Source organism: Conger conger, chromosome 2 (assembly GCF_963514075.1).
Source record: "Conger conger chromosome 2, fConCon1.1, whole genome shotgun sequence".
NCBI lineage: Eukaryota > Metazoa > Chordata > Actinopteri > Anguilliformes > Congridae > Conger > Conger conger.
Genome location: NC_083761.1, coordinates 75772489 through 75796136, shown reverse-complemented (window position 1 = coordinate 75796136; position 23648 = coordinate 75772489). Strand labels below are relative to the sequence as shown.

General features: G+C 45.7%; 1 protein-coding gene across 1 annotated transcript; it reads left to right on the top strand.

Moving 5' to 3' along the window:
- Positions 1–288: 288 nt before the first annotated feature.
- On the top strand, positions 289–17104 carry LOC133118166 (cytochrome P450 2K1-like). Its single transcript, XM_061227966.1, has 9 exons — positions 289–617; positions 8670–8832; positions 10267–10416; positions 11172–11332; positions 12690–12875; positions 13396–13537; positions 13674–13858; positions 14762–14903; positions 16048–17104. Exons 1-9 carry the CDS (start codon positions 426–428, stop codon positions 16233–16235), a joined length of 1509 nt encoding a protein of 502 aa, XP_061083950.1. The 5' UTR covers positions 289–425; the 3' UTR covers positions 16236–17104.
- Positions 17105–23648: the final 6544 nt, after the last annotated feature.

Here is a 23648-nt window from a genome sequence, read left to right as displayed (position 1 = left end):
TCAATTGAAGTTTTATTGAAGTTTTATGGAAATATATTGTATTACCTTCTACCAACAAGCCCCCAAGGTTATGTTACATTTGCAAATTGGGCTGTATCACTCTGGATAAGGGTTGTCTGCCAAATGCCATAAATGTACTGTAACTGTGTAATGTAAATGTGTGCTAACTGTGAAGAGTTTTGAAAACGTTGACTTGGAGTAAAAAAAATGCTTGTTCGTGATGATTTAAAAAAATAGGCACTTCCCTGAAGTAGGGACTTCCCTGAAGTTCCCCTTGTTGTTGAGACAGACTGCTGCAAATCTCTTGTGTCTCCCATTCAAGAAAAGGAAAAAATCTACGCTCTGCTCCTTCTGCTGCTATTGATATCCTCTCTCTCTATCTCTCTCTTTCTCTGTGTTTGCGGCTGATCAGTTCATCAGGAGATATGTTGGAGGGGATTTTACCCAAGATGCCCCCACCCTTGACCCTTCTGGGGGTGGTGCTGGTGCTGTTTTTGCTCTACCTGCTCTCCTCCACCCCTGGGCCTGGAAACAGCCCACCGGGACCCAGACCCCTGCCTCTCCTCGGGAACCTGCTCCATCTGGACCTGAAACGGCTCCAAGTGTCTCTCTGTGAGGTAAAGTCATGGGATTAGTGCATGGGATTACTACCACTACCACTACAAACCTCAGGTACATGCTGAATTTCATGGTCAGGTTTTCAGTCCAAAGAATATACAATGATACAAATTGTACTAACCTTCATAATCCAAAAAAAAAAAAAAAACACATTTGAAAATATTAAAACGACAGAAATGAGACGTATTATATTGTTTACTGCCAAAATGTGTGGCATGTTGATGACATTTGATCACCTGCTTGGAAGCTTGGTTTTTGAACTTGAAATGGGTGAACAGACCTATGCCAATGCCCATTTCTGATATCCCTATCCTTGTAAAATAATAAATAATAAATAAAAAAAATTTCACTTATGATCACGACTATGTTTAGAACAGCATTTCATGTGTATTTTCCTAGTTCTGGATGTGATGCTTTGACTTATGGTAGAACCTATGCACTTGTAAGTCACTTTGGATTAAAAGTGTCTGCCAAATGACAAAAATGTAAAAAATGTAAATGTATATATATATTGTATATATATATTTTACAGGTACAGACTTACAAAAAATAAAATACAACCAACTGATACACACAACACATAGACACAATTTAAAAATAATAATCCAATTAAAAAAATTATAATAAAAAAAAGAAATAATAATAATAATAATAATAATAATAAATAAAGTTGTAATAATATTATTATTAATAATAAATACACAAAAAGCAACCCATTATTTTCCTTATTCTTCAAGCATTTATCTTTATATTTTTTCCATATAGTTGTTAATCAATTTCTGGTTATTTTAGGATTGCAATTCTAATAATTCTAAACAAATATACATCTTTTTTATCCACACCCCCTACTTTATTTCCTAACAAGAAAACAATGGGGATTTTCCTGATTTTAACCTTAACCTAAATATTTAAGACATTTCTTCTATGAAATGTATAATTTGCTGCTTTTTCTCCACATCTTCTCCAACATGTGCCAGAGATAGATTTTTGATATTTTATTTGTATTTGTGGAGTTATAACTGTTGATACTCCAAGCAAATACTCTCCAATGTATAGAGTTGGTACTTTTGTATATATTTTGACATAAATTTTCCCATTCCTGATTTGTAATATTTATTTGTAATTCCTCTTCCCATTTAAATCTTGTTTTTGGGTATTGTGGTGCCTCGGGGTGAATCCTGGGGTGCAGAGAGTGGGCACAGCTAGGAACCAACACAGGAGATAGCAGATGTCAGAAAAAATACTTCTTTTTATTTTTTCTGTGTTTTTTTTTTCGGGGTATCGGTGATAGCGCCCCCCCCCTCAGGGCAAGGGTAGGGGAAAACTGGAGAAATCAAAGGGGCCGTTTAGGCAAAAAATAAACGAAGATTCTTCCCAGACCGGGGTATTTTCCAGGGCTTCCTCCCTCCTCTCCTCTTCGGCCGCGTCAGGGCTGGCGGGAAACACAAAGACAGGGGGTGAATAGGGAGGTAATTTATCTGGCTCACGTGACCGGCGTCCGTTTCCAGGTCTTCGGTGTTGCCGTCCGTGAAGGTGGGGTCTTCCTCAGGTTCAGTATGGCTGGGCGTTGCAGGTCCTTCCTCTCCCTGCCTTCCACACTCTCACACGCTCAGGAATGGCACCAACTGAGCCTGGCTGCAGCCTCGACCGCGCCTTAAATCCCCTTCCCTGCTCATTAGGAAAAGAGGCTGCAGCTGAGTCAGTGATTTTCCACTCTGCTACCTCACGTGCGCTGGCCGGGGTCCTGGACCGCAGGTAGAGGGATCTCTCTCCAAGGTGCTGATCTCCCCATCACATCTCTAGGCAGATATACCCCTTCGCACACCTCTCCCAATGCGTGACGTCTGCGCGGTTGACCGGCACGGGCCCCTCCAGGGTTCTCCACCCACGTGGCACAACATTCAGGAGCAGGGGTGCCACATACCCCCCCCCTCAGCTCCAAGCCCCGGGCGGGAGCGTCTGCCCCTAGGCCATCCTCCCTCCTGGATAGCGCATCAGCATTCTGGTGCAGCTTCCCAGCGCGATGCTCCACCTTGAACCGGTAAGGCTGCAACTCTAAAAACCAGCGGGTTACTCGGGCATTGCTGTCTCGGTTCAGGTACATCCATTTGAGGGGAGCATGATCGGTCACCAACAGAAACTCACGGTCGAGTAGGTAATAACGTAATTTACCTACCGCCCATCTGATGGCAAGGCATTCCTTCTCGACCGTGGCATAATTCCTTTCATGGCCGAGGAGTTTTCTGCTGATGTATGTCACTGGATGCTCCACCCCGTCCTGGATCTGTGACAGGACCGCTCCCAGGCCCACTTCCGATGCGTCGGTCTGCAGCACGAAGGGTTTCTGGAAGTTGGGAGTTATGAGGACTGGTTTCTCACCTAGAGCGGCCCGTAGGTCCTGGAAGGCTGCAGCGGCGAGGGGGTTCCACTGGACCCGGTTGGGCTGCTCCTTCTTGGTGAGGTCGTGTAGGGGGGCTGCTCGTGCTGCAAACTCCGGAATGAACTGCCGATAGTAACCCACCAGACCCAGGAACATTCTCACCTGTTTCTTTGTAGCCCGTTGGGGCCAGGTGGCAATGCTGTCGACCTTGTTCGACTGGGGCTTCACCCGCCCCCTCCCGACCGTGTGGCCCAGATAGGCAGCTTCCTTAAATCCGAGCCGGCACTTTGCTGGGTTAGCCGTCAGCCCGGCCTCCCTCAGGGACCTCAGCACCGCTTCGACTTTGTCGACATGGCTGTCCCAGTCGGTGCTGTGGATGACGATGTCATCCAGGTAGGCGGCCGCATACCTCTGGTGGGGCCGCAACACCTGGTCCATCAACCTCTGGAACGTGGCCGGGGCTCCATGCACGCCAAAGGGAAGGACGGTGTACTGGTAGAGGCCCGTCGGGGTCGCGAAGGCCGTCTTCTCCCTGGCACGGGGTGTTAGGGGAACTTGCCAATACCCCCTCGTCAGGTCCAGGGTGCTGATGAACCGGGCCGGTCCCAGCCGCTCAATGAGTTCGTCCACCCTCGGCATCGGGTACGCGTCACACAGGGAGATGTCGTTCAGGCGGCGGAAGTCATTACAGAACCGCCAGGTTCCATCCGGCTTGGGGACTAGCACCACGGGACTGGACCAGGCACTGCGGCTTTCCTCAATAACCCCGAGGTCGAGCATTCTCTTCACCTCCTCCTGTATGGCGTGTCGGCGAGCTTCTGGGATTCGGTAGGGTCGTAATCTTACCGTCTTCCCAGGTTCAGTGCTGATGTCGTGGGCGATTAGGTGGGTGCGGCCGGGCATAGTCGAGAAGACGTCCCGGCTTCGATTCACCAGCTCACGTAGCGCTTGCTGCTGGCGGGAACTCAGTTGCTCTCCAATACTCACGTCAGGGGTGGGTGGGGGCACCCACTGGGCGGAGAGGACTGGGGTCGGAGCTGGGGGTGGCTCATGCCACCTCTTCATCAGGTTGACGTGGTAGATTTGGAGGCGGTGTCGTCGCCCCGGCTGTCTCACTCGGTAGTTCACAGGTCCTGTGCGTTCCACGACCTCATACGGCCCATGCCATTGGGCCAGAAATTTACATTCACTGGTGGGGACTAGAATCATCACCTTGTCTCCTGGGGCGAATTCTCTCACCTGGGCTCCCCGGTTATACAGCCTGGCTTGCTCCCGTTGTGCCCGTTCCATGTGGGCCCTCATCATGGGCCAGATCTGGGCCATCCGCCGGTCCATCTGCTCCACATGCTCGATCAGGCTGCGGGTTCGGGACGGTTGCTGTTCCCAAGCCTCCTTCGCCAGGTCCAGTAATCCACGGGGTTGTCTACCGTATAGCAGTTCAAAAGGGGCAAAGCCGGTGGTGCTCTGGGGTACCTCTCGGACTGAGAAGAGAAGATAGGGTAAGAGCTGGTCCCAGTCCTTACCGTCCGTTTCAATCATTTTCCTCAGCATGGCTTTGAGGGTCTGATTGAACCTCTCCACTAGTCCGTCGGTTTGGGGGTGGTAGACGGAGGTTCGTAGTTGGGTCACTTGTAGCAGCCGGCACATCTCCTTTAGGACCCCCGACATGAAACACGATCCTTGGTCGGTCAGGAGTTCCTCCGCTATTCCGACCCTGCTAAACAGCAGGAACAACTCCCTGGCAACCGCCTTTCCGGTCGCGGTCCTGAGCGGGACGGCTTCTGGGTAGCGGGTTGCATAATCCAGGATTACGAGGATGTACCGATGTCCCCGGCTGGACTTCGGTAAGGGCCCCACGATGTCCATCGCAATCCTCCTGAAGGGAACATCAATTATCGGCAGGGGTATTAGTGGGTTCCGAAGGGTTACCTTAGGGCTGTGGAGTTGGCACACGGCACAGTGTCGGCAGTAGTCCTCCACAGCCTTTTTCACCCCGGGTCAATAGAACCTTGCCAGGATCCTCTCATAGGTCTTCTCCATCCCCAGATGGGCTCCCAGCAGGTGAGTATGACCTAAGTAGAGGACTCGGGGCACAAACGGTTGAGGGACGAGCAGCTGTTCCACTTCCTCCCCCTGTGGGTTACAGACTCGGTAGAGCAGGTCTTGTTTTACCCTGAAGAAGGGATACGATGGTGTACTCACCGGCCCTTGTGGTACCCCGTTAATGTCTCGGGCATCTCTCCAGGCCTGAGCGAACTTTGGCTCATGTAGTTGGGCAGTGCCAAACCGGGTGGGTGCTTCGGCCTCCTCGCTCACCTCTTGGGGGCCCTCCGAGAAGGCTAGACGGACATCTCTCTCCGGGGGCAGGGCCTCCCCAAGCTCTTTCTCGGACGCAGTGATGGTTCCACTGGTGGCCGGGGTGCTGGGTTGGCGTTTCCTCTCAGGTGGCAGGGCCTCTCCTTCACTGTCCCCAGACGTCGCGGCCCAGACTGGTAGGGGGTTCTGGCGGGCAGCCCGACGGGGCCGTCGTGGCCTCGTCTCCCTCAGAGGCCGGGGCCCCTCCTCCCAATAAGTCTGGAACAAAGGGCAGTCTCTTCCCATTAGTACCGGTACGGGTAAATTTGGCACAACCCCCGCTCTTACCGCGTGCGTCCCCCGTGGTGTGATTAGGTTGACCCACACCGTGGGGTATTCTCTGGTGTCCCCATGGATACACGCCACGGCCACCTCTTCACCCCTCTTTTCTCCCGCAAACTCTGGTCTTACCAAGGTGATGGCGCTGCCCGAATCCAGCACTGCTACAGTGTCCTGTCCCCCTACTCGTATCGGGAACCTGGGGGCCTCCGTACTCTGGTGCGCCCAGCAGGTGGTCAGGTACAGGCAGGGGTGCACTGGGCTGCTCGGACCCCTGGCGGTGGGCCTGGACACCTCCCTCCCGGGGCAGTTCCTGGCTAGATGCCCCTCCTCTCCACAGTTATAGCATCTCCACTCCGGCCGTGGTCTCCCTGCGTCAGGTCTGCCCCGCCGATTTTGGTCAGGGCGGGCTGGTGGGCGCTTCACCTGTGCTGGGCACCTAACTGGGCGGCGCGGGGTTTTGGTGCGTTCAGGTTGGAGCATCTTCTGAGTGACCTGATGGTTTTCGAAGAGGCCCACTAGCAGTTCTACGGAGGTGGGTCCCACCTGGGCTATATCCCGTTTGGCTTCCCGGGGTAGAGCGCGGGTGCATCTGTCCAACACCACCCTCTCCAACAGGGGTGGCCCCTCTCCCTCGGCCAGCCAGCTCTTGGTCAGGCGGGTCAGGGCGGCGATTTGGGACCGGGCAGGCTGGGAGGCGTCATAGGCCCATTCGTGGTATCGCTGGGCTCGGGCAGGTAGGCTGAACCCATATTGGGCTAGGATGGCTCTCCTCAACTTGAGGTAGTCGGTGGCGTCAGCCATGTCCATATCTCGATAGGCCTGTTGGGCCTCTCCCGTCAAGAAGGGGGCTAGTATGGCTGCCCAGGCTGCCGGCGGCCATTCTTCACGTTGAGCGGCGCGCTCAAACACCTGGAGGTACGCCTCAACGTCATCATCAGCTGTCATCTTTGTCAACGCCTCTCGGGGGGTTCGTCTCGATCCGTCACGGGGGGATAGGCGGCAGAGTTCGACCACCGCTTCCTGCAGGGCCCGCTGGGACCTCGCCAGCTCCGTGATGGCCGCTTCCATCATCCCTCGGGAGCCCTCCTCTGCTTCCGCTTCTTGCATCTCAGCGAGGGTAGGGGCAGCCAATCGTCTCCTTCTTCGCTCTTCCCCAGGGGGTGTGGCTTCCATTCACTCTCCGTTCTCACCCGTGTTGGTTCTTCGGCCCAGATCAGCTGCCACAGCGTGGCATCAGTATGCCCGCATTCTCCACCATATGTGGTGCCTAGGGGTGAATCCTGGGGTGCAGAGAGTGGGCACAGCTAGGAACCAACACAGGAGATAGCAGATGTCAGAAAAAATACTTCTTTTTATTTTTTCTGTGTTTTTTTTTTCGGGGTATCGGTGATAGCGCCCCCCCCCCTCAGGGCAAGGGTAGGGGAAAACTGGAGAAATCAAAGGGGCCGTTTAGGCAAAAAATAAACGAAGATTCTTCCCAGACCGGGGTATTTTCCAGGGCTTCCTCCCTCCTCTCCTCTTCGGCCGCGTCAGGGCTGGCGGGAAACACAAAGACAGGGGGTGAATAGGGAGGTAATTTATCTGGCTCACGTGACCGGCGTCCGTTTCCAGGTCTTCGGTGTTGCCGTCCGTGAAGGTGGGGTCTTCCTCAGGTTCAGTATGGCTGGGCGTTGCAGGTCCTTCCTCTCCCTGCCTTCCACACTCTCACACGCTCAGGAATGGCACCAACTGAGCCTGGCTGCAGCCTCGACCGCGCCTTAAATCCCCTTCCCTGCTCATTAGGAAAAGAGGCTGCAGCTGAGTCAGTGATTTTCCACTCTGCTACCTCACGTGCGCTGGCCGGGGTCCTGGACCGCAGGTAGAGGGATCTCTCTCCAAGGTGCTGATCTCCCCATCACATCTCTAGGCAGATATACCCCTTCGCACACCTCTCCCAATGCGTGACGTCTGCGCGGTTGACCGGCACGGGCCCCTCCAGGGTTCTCCACCCACGTGGCACAACATTCAGGAGCAGGGGTGCCACAGTATATATTTGCAATGTCCTCTTTTGACGGTTTAATAATTTTGGCAAGTAGCTTTGAGTAGTCATTTAATTCATATGTTTTGATCATGCACTTCACCAAGGGCTTTATGTCATGCCACTCCCTTTTACCACTTTATCTACATAACTTCTCACTTGTCATTAGCAGAATAGGTGAGAGTTTGGGAGTCCATATACAGAGGAAAGTTCTGAAAATGATTTCATACCAATTGGCCATAGACACATAAGCCTTTTACAGTGAAATTGGTTGGCTGGTAGATGCTTGGAGAAACCTACCCATCTTCTCTTTCCTACTCCTAGTCATTCAGTCAAATTTATTTAACCTGTTCCCTGTTACCTGTTCCCTGCTCATACACCAGTTTGTAATTTCAATTAATTCATTTACACCCATATGTCTCCATCAGTCCTTTGCCAGTTTGTAATTTGCTTCCGCCATTCTTACCAGCTTTGGCTACCAGTGTTTGCTTATTGCCTGTCTGACCTGCTTCCAAGCGAATAAAGACTCATTTGGATTATTTTCTGGTCGCTATTTTGTTCTGAAGCCTGACAGAACAAACTGGACAGAAATGGGACCAGCGACTCTGTCTCCCGCTCAAGAAGCTATCCGACTCCAGGGACAAAGTCTGGCTCAACATGAATCCCAGATTCGCTCCCTGCACCAGAATCTACTGAGACGCTCAAGCGGTTTTTATGGAAAAGTGTCATTGATCCACTCTTCATTTTCCTCTCTGTTACCAATACCTTTACAGCTAAAAAATATGTGATCTCGAGTCTAATCACCCTTTAAGCTTTGAGGCTAATTAATATGCTACTTCACTACTTCATTCTGGGCCGTTATGGAAAAATAACACACCCCTCCCAGCCAATCAGCGATGAGTATTCAACCACGCCATTGTATAAACAAATTCAATCCACACCTACGATCCAAGTATTCACCCAGACCATGGTATTAACACAGACCAAATCCTATTAATATATTTTCTGTCTCTACAGCTGTCTAAGAAATATGGATCTGTGTTCACTGTACACTTGGGCCCAAAGAAGGTGGTCATCCTGGCAGGCTACAAGACAGTCAAACAGGCACTGGTCAACTATGCTGAAGAGTTTGGGGACCGGGAAATTGTACCCATATTTAGAGATACTTTTAAAGAGCACGGTATGCAATCCAGTCCAATCCTGGGCATCTGTAGATTTGACCGAAAACATACATTGAAACATACTTTTTTCCCCCACAGTGAGCAAAGGGCCAATAGCCTCTGGCGGGATGCTTTTGGCCCCAGCTAAATAGCCCCGAAATGCCTTAGCAGTCCACAGTTAGCACTGAAGGCACTGCACTATTGGACAATTGAGGCAAAGCATTCCAGAGGTGGATGAGCTGTTAATATAAGTAGAGAGGGAATGGTCTGCCAGCTGACGACAATAGCATTGATTTTTAAACATGGGCTCCAGAATTATTGGCACCCCTGACTGGCATTGCACGAAAAATATGGTTCTGTGACAATAAAATGTATGTTCTGCGATGGGCATGTATCATGCCATGGTCCAAATGTCTTCCTTAACTTTGCCAAGCATTACAGGAAAATACATGTTCCTATCCTTTCCAGAGGTGGATGCATCAAGTACTAAAGGGGTGCCAATAATTATGGAATCTTGATTTTGGTGAAATCCGTTTTTTATTAAATGCTTATGTGATTTTGGTTGCTTCCAGTACAGTATATTTGGCATTTTGAGTTTCTCAATAATTATATTGTTTATTTTTTGTACTTGGCACTCAGGGGTGTCAATAATTCTGGACCCACTGTATTTACATACAGTACTGTGCAAAAGTCTTAGGCACCTGTATAACATTCTGTACAGATAAGATTCTTTCAATGAAAGGTCCTAAGTAAACGTACTATACATTTTACATTAAATTTTAGTAATTTGTCTGAATAGTTAAAAACTGAATCAAATTGATTTTTTTGTGACCACCCTCTGGTGTTAAAACTGCATCACTTCTCTGAGATAGCCAACGCTGTCCTGCAGTTCTATAAGACAATCAGCAAGGAGGTTGTTCCAGACATGTTGGAGAACTTGCCACAGTTCTTCTACAGACTTTGGTTGGCTCCTTGCTTCTGATCTCAGACAGCCAAGTTTATGTGTAAAATGCAGTCAGTTGCTTACAGTAATATGTTACTTTTTTAATTAAATACAAAAATGTCTCTGTAAAATTAAATCTTTTGGAAAATTTATATTTGTAAATCTCAAATGTGTTCTTTCATACTACCACACACAAAAACATAAACATATATATAATAAAGTCTAGGGTGCCTAAGACTTCTGCACAGTACTGTATATAAATACAAGGCGTATGGAAATCCAATATGTTATACATACACATATTTCCATATGGGCAGTGACAGTGGTCCAATAAGCGCTTGCTACCAGGTCAGAGTGTTTTGTCTCTGCTGAATTGAATACCAGACCTACACATTTCAAAACTGCCGTTGTTGGTGTTGTTGCTTGACACAAGATACAGGAAATATGTATGAAATACAGATGTTAGTTAACCCCCCTGCCCCCCCACCCATGATGTTCTGTCCTCTCCCAGGTGTTGCATTCGCCAACGGAAACTTCTGGAAGGAGATGAGACGCTTCACCCTCTCCACCCTGCGTGACTTTGGAATGGGCAAGAGGGGGAGCGAGAAAAAGATCATTGACGAATTACACCACCTCACCAAGATGTTTCAGAATTTCAAGGGTGAGAAATATGCTTGGATTCAATCAAAATAATTTGTAATCTCCCATTTAATTTCTCCATAATTTGCAATGACCAATCGTAGTTATCAGTGCTACTTGCTGCAACCTATAGTACTTGAATGATTTGGGAGGGCACAGACAAGTATGTAGGTTATTCTCGAATGCATGTGATTTCAGCCACTTCTTAACACAGAAATAAAATACTAACACAAACAGTAAAATACTGAATGGTTGTGGAGAAATAAATGATTTGTGAAGTCAATATATAACCTGATTGCTGGCCAGAGAACATCATACATTTCTTACAATAATGGTTCCTGAACTTGGTCCTGTGGACCTACTGTGTGCTGGATTTCATCCAACCAGTATTGCAACCTCTGAATTTTACCAAGCCACTAACTGTTCTTAATGTCACTATGTATATGTCCACTTCATTATAATCTACCAGCTAACCCGTATTATGTCCGCTATAGCTTGTGCTATGGAACGCTATGGAACATTTGCATCCCTGTACTTTTAACCAGAAACAAAGCAAATGATATCAAGCCAAATCTAAATCCACTGGTTTTAACAAGAAACAGCACACAGAGGATCTCACAACTGAGTTTAGAATCCACAGTAATCACTCCATGGAGTTATTTTTAAATGTGATGGAGGCAGCAAGGCCATTGTGGAATTTGGAGGAGTGTTTTTTATCCTTTAAACAGGAGCTTTCTGGGGGAAAAAACTATTATTATTTCCTTTTTTGGTCTGAAGGTGAGCCTTTCGACACCACTCTGCCAGTGAATTACTCCGTCTCCAACATCATCTGTGCCATCATGTACGGCAGCCGCTTTGACTACACTGACCCCATCTTCCAAAGAATGGTCAACAGGGCCAATGAATCTATCCGGATTCTTGGTTCAGCTGAAATACGGGTACTGGTGCTTTAATAATTATCCTTCCGAATAAAGGTAGAAACTTTAAGTTATTATTCCTGGGCAAGGCAATAATACAACATTGTGGCACCCAAGTGGAATAGTTTGTAAAGACCATTTGGCCCCATTGGTAAAACATTACTATTCCGGAATAATCCTGTCATTCTGCAGTGTAGGTTATTCAACCTTTGTTTAGTCTTAAGGGTCATAATGACCTGCCACTATGTTTAATGGCAGAGAAAACCCCCTAAATGATGTAGAAATTTGATGACAAAGCTTGTGATGAGTGACAGATTTGGGGTTTAAAATTCAATTAAGCTGCTCTACTTTAGGCCTTTAGTCATTTCTGACCCTTAGGAAAGTATACAGAATGTTAAGACTACACAAGGGTTAACCCTTTAAATGGTTAATAGGTTAATAGTTACAAATATAAATGAATTACTTTCTAAATTGTAAGAGATGTACAGGATGTTGTTCTCCATCCATCCATCCATTATCTGAACCCGCTTATCCTGAACAGGGTCACAGGGGGGCCTATCCCAGCATACATTGGGCGAAAGGCAGGAATACACCCTGGACAGGTCGCCAGTCCATCGCAGGGCACACACACCAATTAGTCGCACACTCATACCTACAGGCAATTTAGACTCTCCAATCAGCCTAACCTGCATGTCTTTGGACTGTGGGAGGAAACCGGAGGAAACCCACGCAGACACAGGGAGAACATGCAAACTCCGCACAGAGAGGCCCCGGCCGACGGGGATTCGAACCCAGGACCTCCTTGCTGTGAGGCGGCAGTGCTACCCACTGCGCCATCCGTGCCGTCTGATGTTGTTCTCATATTTCATTATTATTTATTACTTTCCTTTATTTACACTCATAACACATTGAGTGCAGGTCCCCTATTTTGCAATTGTGTGGAATGTACACATAAATACAACAACAATTTGAAAGGAGAATAAGTACTAATAAGGAAAACAACTAAAAGTAATAATCCAGATTGAGAATTAAACAATATAATCATTTAAAATAGTAACTTAAAATATATAGCAAAAGAAAACGAAAAAAAGAGTTAAATTGGCATCTTGAAACATTCAGTTTTCTCACAACACTCACAAGTCAGGCTAACCAAATAATTTGTCATCACTTTTAATTAATTTATATACACGAAAGTATTCAGTGTTTATACTCTATATAGGTGACAGAGATCTAGGTGCAATAGATGGTGCGATTATTTACAAAATGTTAAAAGTGTTCATGTGTAGGTTTTCTTGTGAAAATAAATAAGTTGCTAACAAAAAAAGGGTTCAGTGGTTCTGATCCTGAGCTATTTTTGGTTTTGTGTTGGTTACTGCAGCTGTACAACATGTTCCCCTGGCTGCACTGGTGTTGTGGCCGGTGGCTGGTGAATCGGACACAGATTTTAAAGAACTTCAAAAACAACATTGGGGAGATTAAGGGGCTTGTGCAAGGACTGAAGGACACATTCAACCGCCAGGACCTCAGGGGATTTGTGGACGCCTTCCTAGTTCGACAGCAGGAGGTAGGGAGTTCAATTGAACCGCCCTCTGCCTCTTTCTTAACCACAAGCTTTCATCATATTACAGTAGATTCACTTAGCAAACACTCAAATTCCATAACTAATCTAAATTATTCTTCTAAATGGAGTCAGATATAACGAAGGTGAATGTATTGGCCCTATTGTGGAGATTATTGGTCAGCCCGGACCAGTAAAGAGTGGAAGGCAGAGTGGTACTACTGTCTTTGTATCGTGGTTTATTTATTGGCTGATCTAGACTCTCCGCATAGGGGCCACTAATATTTAACCCTACTAATATTCTTTCAGCAACACCAGAAGGACAAGCATGCTGATACCTTTGGCCCTCGCTAAATTCCGTTGTTGGGTTAGCGTGGGGTTTTACATTTACAAACTCCTTCCCAGGCTTTCTGAGAAGTGACAAACAAGTATCTTACTGATCATGGGCTGTACATATTTGACACCTTTAATAATTTATTTTATTATGCTTCGGTTTTCTTTATTGTCTCTACTTGTTCCCTCTCAGGAGTCAGACCAGCCAGGTTCCTACTTCCACAACACCAACCTGCACTATACTGTCAGCAACCTGTTTGCAGCAGGGACAGATACCACTGCAACCACCCTGAGATGGGGCCTGCTACTGATGGCCAAGTACCCACAAATACAGGGTAGGGAAAAACACACAGACACACACACACACACACACGCATACACACATTATAATATCAGTGTCGGGCCTTACGATTTTTCATGAGAACTTAATATCTCTCTCTTTTTCGCTCTCCCTCTCACTCTGGTGTGTAGACCAGGTTCAGGAGGAGCTGAGTCGGGTCATTGGGGATCGGGAACCCCAGGTGGAGGACCGGAGGAACCTGCCCTACACAGACGCCGTGATCCACGAGACCCAGAGACTGGCTAACATTGCACCCATGAGCCTTCCCCACACCACCAGCTGTGATGTCACCTTCCAGGGATACTTCATCAAAAAGGTTTAATCACCTCCCCTAATCTGTATCTTTTAATTTATCTCTCCCTCTCTCCTTCTCTGACCCCTGTTCTATGTCTCCCTCTCTTCCTGTACTTTATGGTTTAAAGATGTCAGGCTTCAGAACAATGCACCCAAGCACAAACCCACAGAAGTTCCAAATCAAAGTCTTTATTTACTTTGGGGAAGGTTATACAGATGAAGGTCGATTACAGGCAAACTGGTGTATAGAAGGGTAGGCAGCTCATAAACGATAATTCAGGCAGAGGGTTGGTAACAAAGCAGACAGATATAACAAAGGAAATCCGAGACATAGTCGTGGTCACAGGCAGAGGGTCGATAACAGAAAGGCAGACCAAACAGGCAGATAAACTGAAGCGAAATCCAAAAGCGCAAACCGGTAATCCAGTAATCCAAGAACAGCGGGTCAAACACAAACAGGTGGGAACATGATAAAATCAGACAGGAAAAACACTGGAGAGAATGGCAGGAGCACATGACAATCAGGCAAAGACTTAGCAAAACAGACAGGTTTATAAGGGGGAAATGATAATCAGGTGTGCATAATAACCAGGAAGTGAAAACAGGTGAAACAAATGAATGGGAAGACAGACTACGGAGAGCACAGAAGTTAACAAATGTTGGGGACTTACACAGAAAACAGATAACAGAAAACAGATCATGACAAAAGAAAGGTTTCAAGGCTCAATTATTGACAGTCATGAGCACGGGTGACCTGATTCAACTCTTCTGTGAGCACCGTTGCTACATTTTGCTCCATCCCTGGGGGGTTTCTGTGTTTCATGTGTATATGTTCTGTGTATGTGCATTTGTTTGTGTGTCTGAACATGTGTGCACATTTGTGTTGCATCAAGTCTATATACTCCTTCACATCTGTGTGTTTCAGGGAACTATGGTGATCCCACTCCTGACGTCGGTGCTGCAGGATGAGGAAGAGTGGGCAACCCCCCACAGCTTCAACCCTGGCCACTTCCTGGATGAGAAGGGCTGCTTCATCAAGAGAGATGCCTTCATGCCCTTCTCTGCAGGTACAGCACAGTGCAGTCCATGGCAAAGCAACACTCTCTAATCTTTAACCAATGCAAGAATGCTGTAGGTATGACACATCAGATTCTTGATCAGGTTGCTGTTTTCATTCAGAGGAGAGACAGACTTTAGTTTGTACTAAGAGTACTCTGCAGACTTTAAGATTTTTACAGGGGTCAATAGAGGTACACAGAAACTGAATGAAGGCCTACAGTCTGTTTGCGTTCTCTCTTTCTCTTTCTCTCTGCCTGGTCGGTCAATAAATGGCAGTATGTTTTTATTACCTGTTGGAATATTCCAGGGGTAGCAGTGGGTAAACATGGGGTTGCTGTCTTTTCACCAGGAGAAAGCCTTCAACAGAGCTTACCACAAGTTCCTCTACAAACCATTGCAGGCTTTTGTGTAAATTGCTATATTCCAATACTAAATGAATAAATAAACTAAGTGGACTTGATTTGTCAGGGCCTCACACATTATATACAGGGTTTATGGGCTAATTCATAGCATATCAAGAAAGAAATGAGTGGTTCTATTCCATTTTTTGTTGGGTAAGGCGAGGACGGCCATTTTGCTGACTCGGCAGAATAGGTTAGGTGGTATGGGTTTGCTGGACCCTGGATTAATTCGAAAGTGGTTGCTCACTGAAATTGCACATTTTACAATGGTGTTCAATGTTCAGAGGGTTATGGGGGATTTGGGGAGAGGGAGATGGTCCATGCTCAGTGAACGAGGAAGTAACACTGGAAGTGCCTTTTTGAACTATTACTAATGTCTATTTTTAGTAACTGATTGATTATTGGTCTGTTCTGTGATTGTGTAGTTGTGTTGCTTGTTTTGTGTGGATGTAATTTAATTTAATTTATCTATTTTATTTTATTATTTTCCATTTTCTGTGTGCATGTGTAGGTGTGCTCATGGGTGGGTATTTGGATAATGTGAACTTATAGATTTCTCTCCTTCCTGTACCTGTATTTAAATGCTGTGATTATCTCTCTCCAGTAACTGTATTTATGTGCTGTGATTATCTCTCTCCTGTAGCTGTATTTATTTGCTGTGATTATCTCTCTCCTGTAGCTGTATTTCTGTGCTGGGATTATCTCTCTCCTGTAGCTGTATTTAAGTGCTGTGATTATCTCTTCCTCGCAGGGCGACGGGCCTGTCTAGGAGAGAGCCTGGCCAGGATGGAGCTCTTCCTCTTCTTCACCTTCCTCCTGCAGAGGTTCCGCTTCACACCACCACCGGGGGTGTCTGAGGATGAGCTGGACCTGACACCATCTGTTGGGCTCACTCTCAACCCTTCTCCCCACCAGCTGTGTGCTGTGAGCCGGGCCTAAACCCCACTCCAGCTGTGTGTAGTGAGCCGGGCCTAAACCCCACTCCAGCTGTGTGCTGTGAGCCGGGCCTAAACCCCTCTCCATCTGATGGGTGTGAACCCCACCTTTTCTGTTCTTCACCAAACCTTTCTTGATCATGAGTTAGAGTAAACGTTTATCTGGATATGAGTGTCTGCAACATTATAATATATACTGTATGTCTCCCCTGCACAGCTGTTCTAGGCTTCTTCAACTACTAATTCATGAGGGATAGAGTATGTTTTACAATGTTGCTAATGGGTCAGATGCACAAAATATTATTGTATCCATTTTAACTTGTTTCTTAAGTTGATTGAATTGAAATGGAACATATGTTGACTTGAGCTTTGAGACTGAAATACAGTGAAAAAAAAAGCCAGATCCCTGCTATGACAAATTTTGGCAGGTGCAATTTTGAACTGCCAAAATCTAACTACCCTCCAATATTAAATATATATATATATAAAAATAAAAAAAAAGACTGACAATCACCAAATGTAACATGCATAATCAAATTTTAAAAATACACCTACCAAAATTCTACTCCTTCCCCTCTCAAAATTTGAAAGAAGAGGCTGAGGATACTAACCGCATATGCAGATGATCATGCATGGTTTGCTGATTGTCAGACTGTGTAGATTCTGATGTAAATCTGAATCTGAAACTGAATAAATGTACATATTTACCAGGATCAGCTCAATCAGGTTCAAACCAAAGGGAACCAGGGCTCGCTGTTCATCAAAATGCAGCCAATAAGAAATTATAATGACTGCTGATTGGTAATGAACTTATTTTCACCGTATTTTCCAGTCATTGCTTTCTTTCACAGAGATAAAAGCTGTTTCCACTTACCCTACTATCTGTCCATCCTGGTTTTGCTTTAACTTTTTTAGACGCAGTTGTCCGTGATATAGTGAAACTCTCTGGACCTGATCTCTTCTGCTAATCAAGGTGCCGACAATTTACATTCGAAAAACAACGTTTCTTTCCAAATATAATGCAGTTACTCGCGAACATCAGAGCTCAAAAATGTATGTTTTAATGGCGAAACTTTATTCGACTGTGGAGACTGGCCAACTGTGCCTGCACAAGCAGAAATATCTGCCTAAACACACCAGTATTCTGCGGCAAAGTGTCCTTTGTTTTGATCAGAGTTTTAGCCGGCTACGCTTAGCTTGCATATCAAAAGTATGTTTTAGCCAGCTGCGAACTTCAGTTAGTGAAATCGTACTCCATGAGCTCGAAATGTCGACAATGAAGAAGACGGTTACATTGCACCACTTTGTTGCCTTTGGCGTAAACATGTGCTTGTACCGACACGGTTCCCAAACAGTGGCGTCTCGTGAGTACAGCATTAGTTTAACTTTCCTTTCGACTAATCAATGACCTCATCCTGTTTTCATTAAATTATCTTGATTCACAAACGTTTCAATGATGAGGCTAATCAATTGACCTCTAAGTAGCCTAGCCAACACTTACCAAAAAAGATGCCTCACTCTGTTATCTACCGCGTAAGCTTTCAGAATGACCAGCAATACCAGTTTACAATCTACGCTTTGCAGATCATTTCCACCCCGGTCTATTTTCCGAGAGTTAGTGTGGACTGCGGAGGATGAAGTAAACATATGTCCGCAAATAATGTTCATAAAATGTGCACGATTTCATAATGTAAATATAATGAAATGTATAAGGCAAAGGCTAATACCTATTTGGGGAGAGCTGGCTATATCTGACGGTACTGAGTATTTTGTGAATTAATCGTTGTATTGACAGCCTACTCAAAGAAAATCAGGGGAAGTCTCTGTCACTGCTTAGTGATTAAAACTGATTTTTGTACAGTGGTTAGTATAGCCACCTCACCCCTTGAAGACCCAAGTTCGAGCCTTCCCAGGTTGCTGCTATGACAATACTAATAATAGTAAATAGAAACTCTTATTGCTAATACTGGGGGAGAGTATGGGGGGTAAAATTTTGACCGGTGCAATTTTGAAACCGCAAAAATGAAAAGACAATCATCAAAGTTACCATCCATAAGCCAAAAATGTGTTTTCAAAAATGTGATTCGCAGGCTGAAGATGAGATTCGCAGGCTGAAGATGAAGACAAGTTAACCAGTCCCTGTGGCAGTTCCTTTTGGAACAATGGACAATCCTGTTTTTGAGGATAACTAGTGGATCTTGCACTGAAACCTGAATCCTGTAAATCTATATCTGGAACTGAATAAATTTGAATATTTAATAGAATCAGCTGAATCAAAGGGAACAATGGCTCGCTGCCCTCTGCCCCTATTCTCTGCTCACAAACCCTGGAAAGTTATCAAAAACTGGAAGATTGACTGGCCAAGTAATTCATCTAACTGAACACAAAACTAACCCCGAAATGAATCCCCGTAACAAACAGGAGCTTGAGATGGCTGCAGTACAGGCCTAGAACACTATCACCAAAGTGATGGAAGTTTATGAAAATACCCTGTAACAACACCCAGGCAATCGCACAAGGACGCAACACTCAAGAAACAGTTTGGAGGGTATCATGCCAGTATTAATACTGGTGCTTTATTAAACAATTTTAGAAAAAAAAAAAAAAATCTCCCCAGAGAAGCCTACCTTCCTATCGGTGGAAGTTTATCAAGGAAAACAAAACAAGCATACAGTGAGCTATCTTGTAATCCAGTTGTCAAAAAAAGGGCAAAGTCCAGTTTGGGTTTTCAGTTTTTTACAATTGATTATGCCAATGTCACTTTTTCAAAACTCTTCACACAGTTCTCTTTACCAGCACGCAGCTTGGCACAACAGTTAATCTTGCACACACTATGCAATAAGACAACCAAAACACAATTCATTCTATGATAATACTGGCTAAAGGCAGTGGTGTCTCATGAGCTCAGAATTGGTGGGGCGCAAAACTTTTCTTTAAGTTAAACCAATCATTGATCTCAAACTGTTTTCTTAAATTTTCCTTGATTAACTGACGATGATCTGACTAATCAATGGGGAATTAACACGCAGCTTCATCAGATCGTGTTGAATGATGAATACTATTTACAAAAATCAGAATGACCAAAACACACAATAGGTGGCATTACAAGATGCAAATTCTTTCTTTGAAACATCTTTTAACATACGCCCAATATTTCAATACAAAATAAGAACGGTACCTCTTATGCAATGTAATAAATAATATTTTAAAGGAATTAATCAATAATTCAGCGGTATTCCTCAATATGTTTTATTTTTGCCTTGTTTGCATATGCAGTGCTACTCTAATTCCAAAATTCCAAACAAAAAATACATTCCAATAGACTGTAGACTGTGGTCATATGGTAAAATAGTTTCTCTGGCACAAGCCTTCCATAGAGATCACCCATAAATGAGAGACCTCTGCTCTTTGTTCAATGATAAGGTCATGTCCAGAGGTGTCAATTGGTATCCTAAAAGGGCCAGCGTGGGTGCAGCGTGTTTTAACCCAGCAGTAACACAGCTGATTATACTAATGAACTAATCGTGGTCTTTAATCAAGACCTTAATGAGTAGAATCCGCTGTCTTAGTCCTGTGCTAAAACAACAACCTGCACACACGCCGGCCCTTTCTGGATAAGATTGGACGCCCCTGGTCATGTCTAATGGTCTCATAGTCTGGACGTATTGGTACCTCAGTTCCTTTACATGCTATGAGTTCTTCTCAAAGGGTATGGTATGTAACTGCTTCATCATGACTTGATGTTTTCTCAGGAATGGCTGTCAAACTTACATTTTTGACATTTGCAAATTTAGCATTGTCTCCTAAGACTCTGTGTTGGTATAATTTAGATGTATACACTCACTGAGCACTAATACACTAATGCTGATCTCCTGGGATTTTCACATACACTTGTCTCTAGAGTTTGCAAAGAATGGTGTGCAAAAAAAAAGGAAAAAACAAAACGGTGAGCAGCAGTTCTGCAGACAGAAACAAGAGACATCAGAGGAGAATGGCCAGACTGGTCAAATCTGACAGGAAGGTGACAGGAACACAAATAACCACACATTACATGGTCTATCCTACCACTGCTATGCGGACGATACCCAACTCTTCATCTCATTCCCACCATCTGATACACAGGTTTCAGCCCATATCTCTGCTTGCCTGAGTGACATCCAGAGCTGGATGGACAACCACCATCTAAAGCTCCACCTAGGTAAGACTGAAATGATATTCATCCCTGCCATTACCTCTCCCCATCTGGATCTCTCCATTTCCCTTGGGGATACCATGCTGACGCCATCACCCTGTGCAAGGTACCTCGGCATGGTGATGGACAGCAGACTGTCCCTCTCGGAGAACATTGCGGTGGTGACCATGCAGGTTCTTCCTATACAACATATGGCAAATCCGCCCCTTTCTCACCCCCTACTCGACCCAGCTCCTGGTCCAAGCGATGGTTCTGTCCTGCCTGGACTACTGCAACTCCCTCTTGGCTGGCCTCCCAGCATCCGCCATCAGACCTCTCCAACTTATCCAGAATGCAGCAGCTCATCTGGTCTTCAACCTTCCCAAACACTCTCATGTCACCCCCCTGCTTTGTCGCATCAAATTCAAAACATTAGTGCTAGCCTTCCAAGCAGTTAAGGGGTCTGCCCCAGCTTACCTCCAAAAAATCATCAGACCCTACACCCCTGCCAGACCTTTTCATTCAGCCTCCACAGGCCGCTTGGCGCCTCCCCCTCTCCGAACTTCCACCTCATGCTCACAACTACTGTCTGTTCTGGCTCCACGGTGGTGGAATGAACTCCCCGTTGAGGTTAGAACAGTAGAATCTCTTTCCATCTTCAAGCGTAAACTGAAGACGCACCTCTTCAAGCTGCACCTCTCCCTGTCCCTGCCTACCTCCCTGTAAACCTTAATTGTTGTCTTTCTGTGATTTACTTCTGTGTATCAGGAGTAAGGCTTTATTAGTAAGGAAGGTGTTCAGCTCACTAGTGTGGTGTACACTGCGAACGCCTTCCTATAGGTTCTTTTGGTTTTCTCTTTTGTTTTCGGCTCGTGTGAGCCTGTGGGTGAGGGACGTTGTCCCTGGTATGTAGTTTGTGCGTTTTCCTGAGCTGCGACTCAAGGTTCTTTATTTTGCTTACCTAGTCTTTTATTCTAGGTTGTTATTTTGGGATCCCTGGTTCGGGGTTGCAGCTCTCGCCTTTTAGCACTCATTTTGGTTGAGTTATTTAAGGTTTGCTTTATTTTCCTTAGCCGTTTTTTGGGGTGGTTCCATATTGCTGCTCATTTGGAACATGGGCAGTGCCATGTATCAAGAGAAGGGATGAGGTGGGTAATAGATCAAAGTTACTATACCATTGGACTCACCACTTACTTAAAAAACTTTTCTAAGAAATGCCCAACATGACAAAGTTATAATACACGGGGTGTGATGGACTTTATACATCTAACACCGTGTGAAGGGAAGAGATATGTATTGGTAATGATATGACCTTTCTCTAAATGGGTAGAAGCTTTCCCAGCCACATCTATAGATGCAATCACAGTAGCAAAATGTCTGAGTAGAGAAATCATTCCTAGGTGGGTGATTCTAGGCATTATATAGTGATAATGGGCCAGAATTTAGTCTTGACCCGCCTAGGTTACTTATAAGAGTGAGATTCGAAATATGCTTCCTCCCAGATTGCCAGCGGAGCTGCCACCAGGAGAGATTAAGCCTGGAGATTGGATCCTGGTGCGAAGTGTCGGTAAAAAGAAAAAGTGGAGTGAACCGATGTGGAAGGGTCCATATCAAGTGCTCCTGACCACACCTACTGCAGTGAGAATCCAGGAGAGAGAGATGTGGATACATCAGTCACACTGTAAGGTAGTATCGCCTCCAGTTGCTGGTGTGTAGGTGCATCTCAATGTTATTAAAGGGTCAGGATAGACTTGGTGGGAGTCCAGCTACAAAGGGGGGCGTGGCATATAGAGCTCGTCCGTCTCAAACCTGGTGAAGAACTTATTTACACTCCAAGTCAGTAGAGACTCCAGACCGGTTCCCAGAGATGCCTCTCTCCTCCCTGTTTCTGTTGATCATAGGGACATGCATGGTAAGTGCAAGGTCATATGCCAACCTCGCCTAAGGCTAGAAGATATCTGGGGGCGAATAATTACCTAGCTGAATCAGGAAATCCTGCACACATATATGCTACTAACTCATGGTGGAGATATGCAAATAGAACAGCACATTCTGCAAACCGCACTGAATGTTATGTGTGCACACAATTTCCGGCCTCTATATCTACACCCAGGCTAGAGGTGATACAAGTCGCAGCACCTACACTAAGTGTGAATGATACAGTAAAGTGCGCTATTGCGGTAGCCACTGCTCGTAGTACATTAACATCAATGGATCCCAGTACACCCCCACTCGACCTGATAATGGATTCTGGTTTAAAATATTGTACCGATAAAGATGGATATCTGAAATTGGGGAATATGACTTCTAACATTCCACTCATGGTAGTCCAGTATAAATCGGGGCAGAAGTTTTGGCATTGTGTCAAGGGATATGGCACTGAATCTGTGGGAGTAACCCAGGGGTGTCGGGGGAAATTACTGATTTTCTGTGGATATCCGCTCGTAACCGAACTGTCCTTTTCCACCAGTAGAGAGAACAGTCCGAATGGCACGCTATGTAACCCATCGGCACCGCATTGGAATGGGATGAGAGCCGTGGACAGTTGGTAGTGGTTGTGTGGACATCGGATATTTGTGGCATTACCACCGAACTGGGGAGGGTATGTGCTTATGTACAATTGAGAGATCACACGTACATTGTGAGCGTGCATGAGACCACGCGGGGGAGGCGAGACGCCAGTGCGCCTCATGATTCTATCTGGGGCACCAATGTCCCAGGTGACGCAAAGTTGTGGACAACCGGACAGAAGGTAGCCCTCGCCCTATTTCCTTGGACAGGGGTGGGGAAGATAATGCTAAGTTTGGAGAATGTGAATTACCTTTTAAGTGCACTTATAAATGAGACCAGCAACATAACTAGAAGCATACAGTGACAGTTGACTGCTTTACGGCTAATGACACAGGGGGGAGTATGTCATATCGTGGGAGCCTCGCGTTGCACTTACATACCAGCAAATGATGAGAAAGTCGGAGAAATAGATCAGACTTTGCAGCGCTTAGAAGATCTGTCGGATGCACAACAAAACGACTATATATATGATAACTCCTGGTGTCAGTGGCTCAATACTGGGGGGTGGAAAGCAGCAATAACATCTGTACTGACCCTCATAGTAGCAGGATTCGCAGTACTGTTCTTCTGCAGCTGCTGTGGGGTTCCCATAATTAAATGATTGATATCAAAAATGTTGAATGCTAACCCACGATATCAGATGTTTATGTTACAGGACGTCAATGAAGTGACAAG